General features: G+C 39.5%; 1 protein-coding gene across 7 annotated transcripts in view; it reads right to left on the reverse strand.

Moving 5' to 3' along the window:
• msi2b (musashi RNA-binding protein 2b) overlaps window positions 1–8,256 on the reverse strand; it is a 637,421-nt gene extending 629,165 nt beyond the window's left edge. For 6 of the 7 annotated variants that reach the window (XM_061897062.1, XM_061897059.1, XM_061897061.1 and 3 more), the window contains exons 1-3: window positions 8,043–8,256; window positions 7,692–7,732; window positions 7,309–7,390 (exon numbers count right to left, since the gene is read on the reverse strand). In XM_061897062.1, the coding sequence (XP_061753046.1) occupies window positions 7,309–7,390; window positions 7,692–7,732; window positions 8,043–8,104 (185 nt within the window). In that variant the 5' untranslated portion in view covers window positions 8,105–8,256. Of the gene's footprint in view, window positions 1–7,308; window positions 7,391–7,470; window positions 7,563–7,691; window positions 7,733–8,042 lie in introns of those variants that run through there. The other variant, XM_061897060.1, reaches the window with a different exon arrangement.
• Window positions 8,257–10,320: the final 2,064 nt, after the last annotated feature.

Raw genomic sequence — 10,320 nt, forward strand, 5'->3', positions numbered from 1 at the left:
TGTAACATTCCAATCAAAGCTGAAAGCTTTAAAGTTCCTGTTTCCAGAGTGTCACTGAATGCATCATGCTGCGCTGTAAGTCTAACCATTTATCCATCCATCCATTTCCTACCGCTTGTCTCGTTCAGGGTCGCGGGGGTGCTGGAGCCTATCTCAGCTGCATTTTAGCCATACAATCAAGAGTAAAATGTAGTAATGCAACAATATACAAAATTACCCAGTTAGGTTTGGTTTAATACTGTGTCATGATTCGATATTTGTTCCGAAATTTTTCCTGCCTTCTTGGAATTTGTGCAACTGCACAGTGTTGCCGAAAGAGACACTCAACTGCAAGACTGGGCAAGGAGGACTAGTCAGTGCAGATCCTCATAATCAGAAGTTATTTAAAATCGATTCAAAGGAGTAGCCAACAAACCACCTTTTATTGTGGACAAGTCTTTACCGTAGCTAAGGCTACTCTTTCTGTGGTCCAACGGTTCAATACTGTTTCACTCCTACGATAATACGACACCTACTAGATACCTTCCGTAGTTTTGTAAGGAGCATGTGTTTGATTGCCAACATTTATAAATAAGGTGAGAACCATTCAAGAAATAAGTCACTGGAAAGTATTGAAGGCAGCTCCTCTCCTTTCTCGCCGCTCACTGAATTTTCAATGCAGGCAAAAGTTTTTTATTTTCCATTGTTTTCTCAGTGTAACATAAGTGGTCTGTGTAATATTGTGTGTGCCTGTAACGGATTCATTGGATTTGTATTGCTTCCTATCGGGAAAATGGTTTTGGTATCCTATACGGACCCATTGGGTTAAAGGTAACTGCACTTATTTTGGAATTTTGCTTATAATTCATAATCTTTATGAGAGACAAGAACACGTCTTATTTGTATGGATTCTAACTTGTAAACAAACGTAAATAAAATTCTGCTTTCAATGGAGTCGATAGGCGCCATGAAGTTATTACATACCGTAATTGCATCTATTCCGACTGTAAAACCCAATTTAAAAAAAACATTCAAAAAGATCCAACAATACTTGTGACCTGAATACTAACAAAGTGTTAGCGATAATGTTATTATGAGCACTAACCTTAAGGACCTATTTTAGCGGTGCATTGATCACGAGAGGTAACTATCTTATGCTGCTGTATTGACATCATCAGCTGGTGAGCTGCTTTTTCGCCTCTGAGCCCATGAAAGTTAATTCTAGATAATAAATCATGCCTCTCACCTTGATAATAGGAGGTTGTGACCATACATCAAGAAGATCTATGGTCACACTTTGGCAGCCAACTTAGACACGGAAATGTCAAAAAAGCACTGAAAAGACGCTTGGTTCCACCCACCTTTTTTCTTCGCAAGGACTATGAGTCATTTTTCAACTGAACGGGAACATATCAACATCCTGTTAGTCAGCATACGAGTGAGAGCAGACATTGTACACTGAGTGAGACTATTATTTTTCTTGCCTCTCATGTAGTGTGCCATTTCACAAACGTGATGCGTTTGTGAAATGAATGTGCTGCCGTATGCTTAAAATTAGCAAAATACGTAAATATTACATGTTATTATGAATGTACCTGTTACTACATTACATATATACTTACAGTGGATATGAAACTTTCATAGAAATGTTTGGATGTTTTTTAAGCGCTTTATAGACGAAATACAGCCATTCTTACAGGCTCCATTGACGCGGACTTTAGCTAACATTTACTTACGAGTTACAGCAGGGATGCCTAAACGTTTTTCCTTTAAGGGCCAGATTGAAAATGTGTCAATGGTCCATGGGCCAAACAGCCAATTTTAGCATGCAACACAGCGAGTGAAGAATTTAACATCATATCGGCAATCATTCATTATAAGGTAGAAGAGATTGTCGCAGTTGTGTACCTAATTTAGTTAGCCTATGTACATTTTTTACCTCAAAAAATTCAAAAAAGGTATTTTCTACAGAGTTTCGCCACATCTAGGTGTTATTTTATAACCAGTTCCTCCTAAATATTTTCTTTAAATGATTTAAAAAATACATATATTTTACAGTAAAAAACTTGCAGCTCAGTTACCAGAAATTGGAATTTACTGTGTTTTTTACGCCAAACTACTGTAAATTGAAAAAACTGTACCTTTGTTGTTTTATATTAACTTGTGGTGACTCAGCTGGCATTTTTAACCGTAAAATATATGGCTTTTTTTTATAGTGCATTACTATACATTGAAGAATAAGTACCACTGTTATTTTTAATGCAAAATTCTAGCGCCTGAGCTGCTACTTTTTTTTTTACCGTCAAATCTACATTCCCTGTTTTACAGTGCAGTACCGATATTGACACTAAAAGTCGTTCTCGCAATTGTTGGATATGAATTCAAACCATAATCAACCATGCATCACTATAGCTCTTGTCTCAAAGTAGGTGTCCTGTCACGACCTGTCACATCACGCCGTGACTTATTTGGAGTTTTTTGGTGTTTTCCTGTGTGTAGTGTTTTAATTATTGTCTTGCACTCCTATTTTGTTGTTGATTGTCATGACATGTACGGATGTACTTTGTGGATGCCGTCTGCTGCTCCACACGCTGTAAATCTTTGCTGTCGTCCAGCCCTCAGTTTTTATTTACTTTGCAGCCAGTTCAGTTTTAGCTTCGTTTTGCATAGCCATCCCTAGGGTTCGATGCCTTTTCTTAGCGGCACTTGCCTTTTTTTTATTTTTGGATTAAACCTTAGATATCTTTTTACCTACACGCTGGCTCCCGCTGTCTTCTGCATATTGTGATCACGTTCAAACCATGTCCCCGACATCTACAAAGCAATTAGCTACCTGCTGCAACCTAATGATATGGACGGGTATTACACGGTTACTCTGCCGAGCTCTAGACAGTACAGACACTAGTGTTGTAACAATACCGATATGTTGGTACCGGTACCAATACTAAAATTATTTCAGTACTTTTCGGTACTTTTCTAAATAAAGGGAACCACAAGAAAAATTGCATTATTGGCTTTATTTTAACAAAAAAAACCTTAGGGTACATTAAGCATATGTTTTTTATTGCAGTTAAGTCCTTAAATAAAATAGTGAACATACTTGACAACTTGTCTTTTAGTACTAAATAAAAAAACAAAGGCTCCTAATTAGTCTGCTGACATATGCAATAACATATAGTATCATTTATCATTCTATTATTTTGTCTACATTAATAAGAACAAGTGGTAGAAAATGAATTATTAATCTACTTGTTCATTTACTGTTAATATCTGCTTACTTTCTCTTTTAACATGTTCTATACACACTTCTGTTAAAATCTAATAATCACTTATTATTTTCTTGTTTGATACTTTACATTACCTTTGGATGATACCACACATTTAGGTATCGATCCGAATACCAAGTAGTTACAGGATCATTCATTGGTCATATTCAAAGTCCTCTTGTGTCCAGACGCGTACTTCCTGAGTTTATAAAGATAATATAATTTTTTTTTTAAACGACAGAGGAAGTTGTGATGCCAAAAAATATTGACGTTATCATAGTAGTATCGAGTAACTACGTGGCTGTACTTGATATATTTACAGCGGATGTCGGGTATCGATCCACCCATGGCATTTGTTTACATTGTGATGCTGGTGAGCTACGGTGGGTAGTGAAGCATGTGTAGCTATTCCTCTTCCTGCGGGGATGATGCTTGTAGGAAACATACTTTATTTGTCGCCATGGAGGCAAAGATAAGATATTTAGAAGTAGCTAAAACACTCCCGACGGCGAATGGACGTTAGCCGCTAGCTAGCTAGCCATGTCTTAAAGCACCTCTTCCTGAGGGCGTTTCAGTGTTAAAACTTCAACTTTATCTTTAGTTTTTAAGCCAAAATGTGTCAGTTCTCCCTTTTCTGTCTCCACACTGTGTCTGCTTATAAGTACTCCGTGATTGCGTGCTGCCGAACATGCTCCTCTGCTCGTAAACCAGCAATGTCACAATGTGACAAGGACACGAGCGCGGGGAGGGTGCGGGACCGGTACGTTTCAGAGGCGATATAGTACCAAAAATAATTAATTAGTACTGCGCTACTATACTAATACTGTACAACCCTAACAGACACTCAACAACGGCAGATTTGCGGATTATAAATACTGGCTTGCAAAAAATATTCTTAACCCAATTAGGTGAAATTACATAATCTCCCATGGCACACCAGACAATATCTCACGGTACACTAGTGTGCCGCGGCACAGTGGTTAACAAACACTGTATTCAACTATAGGTACATTTGGCATTTCTGAATTAGAGTGCATGAAAAAAAAGGACAAACATATTGTGTCATGGACAGCACGGTGGTAGAGGGGTTAGTGCGTCTGCCTCACAATACGAAGGTCCTGAGTAGTCCTGTGCTCGGGATCTTTCTGTGTGGAGTTTGCATGTCCTCCCTGTGACTACGTGGTTCCCTCCGGGTTCTCCGGCTTCCTCCCACTTCCAAAGACATGCACCTTGGGATATGTTGATTGGCAACACTAAATTTGCCCTAGTGCAGTGATTCTTAACCTTGTTGGAGGTACCGAACCCCACCAGTTTAATATGCACATTCACCGAACCCTTCTTTAGTGAAAAATAAAATGTTTGTTTTTTTCAAATTCAAGAAAAAGTCATGTTTTTTTACTTGTTCAAAGAACAAAACCAACACAGAACATGAACTCACAGCAAATTACACACCTGCAAATTAGCGTGACTTCTGCGGTTGCTATATACATAATACTCCGATAGGGAGAAGTTTTTTTTTACACGATAAGTCGGGTGTGTCTTGACCTCTGTGGCGGAGGCTCTGCCGAACCCCTGAGGCCAACTCACCGAACCCCTAGGGTTCGATCGAACCCAGGTTAAAAACCACTGCCCTAGTGTGTGAATGTGAGTGTGAGTTAAGGCTGGGCAATATATCGATATATACGATATATCGCAGGTTTGTCTCTGTGCGATATAGAAAATGACTATATCGTAATATTCGATTATATGTTCTCACACCGTTGCTTTAAGCTGTGTGCATTACATTACAGGCGTTTCTCACTCCTCCTCGTCTCTCATTCTGACAGATACGGAAAACAAGCCCGCCTTCTTACATACGTCACATACTGTCGCGAGTCTAGCGTCATAGCTCTCGCCGATCAGAGCGGTAGCAGCATGGCTAACGTTAGCTGAGCCAGGTGGAGCGAGCGGAGCTTGTGCCAATACAAGAGAGAGCTGGTGCGAAACTTATCACAAATGGAGAAAGAACAATAAATGCCCAACATAAAGAGCAGGGGGTCCATCATCTGGTGGTGGTTTGGCTTCAAGTGGGAAGATATTCAGCAGACAACAGCAATAAGCTGTTCAATGTATAGACTATGACGATTAACCTGTGTGATGACTCTATTATGCTGATAGTATATATTTGTACCATGAATTGATTAACGTGGACCCCGACTTAAGCAAGTTGAAAAACTTATTCGGGTGTTACCATTTAGTGGTCAATTGTACGGAATATGTACTGTACTGTGCAATCTACTAATAAAAGTATCAATCATTCAATGCAAATTATGCAGCAGAAGTGTTACTACAAAAAGGTAGCAACACTATTAATTTGTTCTTTCATTTAAAAAGTCACCCGTGAGAGAATGAAGAGTATTTAATGAATACAGTTTTGGTCGATTGACTTAGTTGTGATTTCCCTCTCTGCATGAAAGTTAAAATGAGCATATATTAATGAGTGTTATTTTTGTTGACGAAAAATGTTCGTCATAGTTATCGTCAACGACCTTTTTTTTCTGACTAAAACGAAACAATAACTAAATAAAAAATAATTTACGTGGACTAAGATGATGACGAGGTGTATTGACATATTCGTCAACGAATAAAAACGAGACAAAAATGTCTGCCAGAGACGAGATCCAATCGGAACTAATTTCGTTAGGAAGAGGCGGGAGGAGTTGGGGAAGGGAACCAATCAGAGCGACGTGGTAAGGAAGTTACGTAAACATAGTTTGCGTTTGAGACTGATCCGGGAATGCGCTGCAGAAGACAACATGTCAACGCCGGGGAGGAAGAGGAGAGAGGACATATGGGGAAATTTTATATTTGACGTCAAAGATAACAAGACGCAGTGTAAGAAATGCAGCAAAAGGATTACGGGGAAAAACACAACAAACTTAAGGCGACATTTACAGTCGAATCACCCCGAAATTCACACACAGGTAAGCAATTTCCACAACATACAACTCACTCGACGTCATCCCGTTTATTACACGGCTTACTCGTGAAATACTAAATTTGAGACATGATTTTCATCAAAATACGACTTGTATCGGTGATTTTTTTCGCTGTTTTGCTTTGACCTTCAGAAAATGAAGGGAAAGTTTACATATCACCCTTTAGTTGACTAAATCTACTGTAGTTTTCGTCGACTATAATCTTATAATATTTCGTCAACTAAAACTAGACTAAAACAATTTAAATAACTAAATTATGACTAAAACTAAATTACATTTTAGTCAAAAGACTATGACTAAAACTAAATCAAATTTTGCTGTCAAAATTAACACTGATATTAATACATTATGAAGAAGGATGTTTTAATGTAGACACATAGAATCATCATACTGCTGTGATTATATGCATCACGTGTTCATTCAAGGCCAAGGCAAAATATCGTAATATATATCGTATATCGCAATATGGCATAAAAATATTGCGAAATTAATAAAAGCCAATATCGTCCAGCCCTAGTGTGAATGTTGTCTGTTTATCTGCGTTGGCCCTGCGATGAGGTGGCGACTTGTCCAGGGTGTACACCGTCTTCTGCCCGATTATAGCTGAGATAGGCACCAGCGCCCCCCGCGACCCCAAAGGGAATAAGCGGTAAAAAAGTGGATGGATGGATATTGTGTCATTGTCTTCCAAAAGGATTATGAATGATAGGCAAAATTCCACCCCCCAAAAAAGTGCAGTTCCCCTTCAATAACGAGGAACAACGTGCATTTCTAAATCCACGTTGAGGACGTCCTGTGGCAGAAACTGAAAGTGAGAACGCTATTTGCCACGCTGTGCTGCAGTCACAAAGTCAATGTCAAATTGCATTCGGTCGCAGCTTTACAGCAGTGAGCATTTAAGCTTATCTGGCTCGCCGTGAAACCACACGCACTCGCTCGCTCGCTCGCTCGTTCTTTCTTTCGCGTGCACACGCACAAACACACACACACACACAAACACACGCAGTGGATTAAGCAAGGAAACAAAGTAGAGCGATATCGCTTGCATGCGCTGGAGAGGAAAAGTAGACGAGCCCTTTATTTACCTTGAGCGTTTCGTCGTGGGGTCTCTCATCACCATACATTCTCGTATCTCTCCAAATTTGCTAAAATAGTCTCGAAGGCTGTCTGTGGACACAGGAAACACATGGGGGTCATGATAATAAAACACACCAAACAAAAACAAAAAATAAACACGACAGCATTACCGCGTTGCGCATAGGGGTCGAATAGAGGACTTGAGATGGACGAAGATCGGGAATAACGTGTCACACACACACACACACACACACACACACACACACACACACACCAGCTGAGACATCCCATAGTGAACACACACACATTCGCACACAAGCGCCAGTCAGCAAACAGCCGCACGTCCATGCAAACAGAAAAAGGAAGAAATAGACGACTATGACGGTCTCACCTGGAGAGGTTTGCCAGCTGAGACCACCGATAAACATTTTACTGTGAGGGGGAAACACAACACAAGTCAGTCCAGATGTCAGTTCGGCCATTTTGACGACTAACTACTTCTGAAAGCGACCTTAAAGGATAAAGCGAGACTGTAATAATAGTCTCGCTCGGTGTATAAAACCACAGAGGGGGGGAAGGAAGGAGGGCACTCTCGCTGTGTAAAAACTGCCCCCCTCTCGAAAAGGCACTAAGTGCTACTATGTCGGACGAATCCATCCGGCACGCCAGTCCAAGTCCCCTTCAAAGATGTTGCATTACAAAAAAAACTGAAAAAACACGAAGCTTGAACGAATGTTCTTACCCGGGGTCATGGTGTGAGTCATTTAGGCTTCCGGATGTGGCTTGACTCCCGTCTCCTTCCATAGCTATTCCAAAAAAACTATCGGCTGGGACTACCGTGAGAGTGAGAGACACAGTGCCAGGCAGGAGATATGCAAAGCCCCGCTATGAGAATATTACTGAGCCGGGAACGACAGCGTCACACGTGGGATCAGCTCAGCCCCCTGTTCCCTCCTCCCTCCTCCCTCCTCCCCTCTCCACGCACAACCAGCTACCTTGGATCACGAGGGGGCGGGGCCAAGAGCTGTCACCGAACAAATACAATTGACGTCAGTTCGGGAAATCTGAAAAGCCAGCCTCCTATTTGTCATTTTATTGTTGAACATTTAAAAAAAGGACGAAAGGCAAAAATAAAAATAAAAAGTTTTTTTTTTAATTTAACTAATTATTCAGTTTAAAAGTTAGTGGGCTGTAATTTGGTCAGATAGTTTTAACGTGTTCTTTTAAAGGCCTACTGAAACCCACTGCTACCCAGTGGTGGGACCAAGTCATTGTTTTGCAAGTCACAAGTCTCAAGTCTTTGCCCTCGAGTCTCGAGTCAAGTCCCAAGTCAAGACAGGCAAGTCCCGAGTCAAGTCCAAAGTCAAGAATGGAAAGTCTCAAGTCAAGTCCCAAGACCTGCATTTTGAGTTTCGAGTCAATTCAAGTCCTTTTAACCACAGACTAATATATTTACACAGATTGTGTATGCTTTTAAAACGCTGTATGTATTTATTATTATTAAAAAAAATGTGCTGACATTGTACTTCATAATAGCACTATTAACCAGTTATTTTAAACATTTAACTCATTCCTTTACAGAATGAACACATTTGAAAAAAACAAGTGGAACTGTACTTATTTGCACAAAGGTGTTAACATTGTATTTCCAGGGCATATTGCATTGTAACTAGTTCCACAGCAGTTTCTATCCTGTTCTTACCTTATCTCATTGATCTCATCTCATACTGTATGTGTGTTGATGTGTGCGTACACATGAAAAACATAACTACATGAAAATAACAAGGAACAGAGTTGTACTTTTTAGATTTCACGACCCTATGGAATATGTACACATATTCTTAATATAGTATACATTTTAACTGACCTTTATCTGACTGTTTGTCTTTTTGTAGGTGGCTAAAATATGGGGTGTTGCTGACCACTGTATAACGTTACGTTACCGTGTGTGATACATTGACTAACGTAACATTATGTGTAGGTACCTCATGCAACCCTGCTTAAAAAAAAAAACTTGACAAAAAGTATGAATAAGGTAGCGAACTGCAGTGGACGCAACAGATTGTCATGTTTGCAATGACGCTATAACCATAGACATATTATAAGTAGACGCAGCATTGGCTGCTGTGACGTGAGCGATTTGGCCACCATCTTGAAGTGGTGATGAGGAGCCGGCAAGCAGCCTAAACTGACAGTTGACAGGTATCAAACAAAGATGCTATGCGGGTGTTCAGCGTTTTCCTGCTCAAATGAGCGGACTGTTGAAAATAGGAATCGGGGGAATACTTTTCACAAGTAAGATTGAACATTAACATGGTTGTATTTTGTGAAAAGAATATTACCACATAGTTGAGAAGGAGCAAAGATCTTCAATTTGTACGTGAAAATCACAAATAAATCTTCTGGGGGAGGATGACGCCCCTCCAGGTATTTGGTTTACAAACTTTCAGCCCCACCTAAAACGAAATTCACCAGCCGCTACTGATTATGATGCATTCTCATTTTAGGCAAAGTATAAGACAATACTTTCTTAACAGTGTAATTGTAACCAGGAATAAGTCTTCAAGTAACAATATTCCAATACTAACATTGTTGGGTAAAACAGAATTTGCTTTTATTCTGAATCCAGTAAAACAGATTTGTGGTTTTAGCTGTTAGACGTTCAGGTCTTTATAAAGGTATATATGTTTATGTTTAAGTATTTGGCAGACGCTTTTATCCGAAGCAACATACATGAAAAATACATATAAAACAATCACTGTAAACATGATCATTTAAGGGAAGAATGTTATACAAAATATTAATACAAAGTGTCAAGACAGAATAAACTCTCTGCTGTTGCAGCAACAGAGATACAGTCTATAAGATATATAGATATCTAATGTATTTATACAGGGTTTATGTAGGATATATGCATGTATATATAACCTAATCATATTGTTTCTTCACCTTAAAAATAGCTGACCGTTTTTTTCCCCCTTTTTGGGATTATTATTCCCAGTTTTGATGTTGGACGTCTG

The sequence above is a fragment of the Nerophis ophidion genome, linkage group LG04, assembly GCF_033978795.1.
Source record: "Nerophis ophidion isolate RoL-2023_Sa linkage group LG04, RoL_Noph_v1.0, whole genome shotgun sequence".
Lineage (NCBI taxonomy): Eukaryota > Metazoa > Chordata > Actinopteri > Syngnathiformes > Syngnathidae > Nerophis > Nerophis ophidion.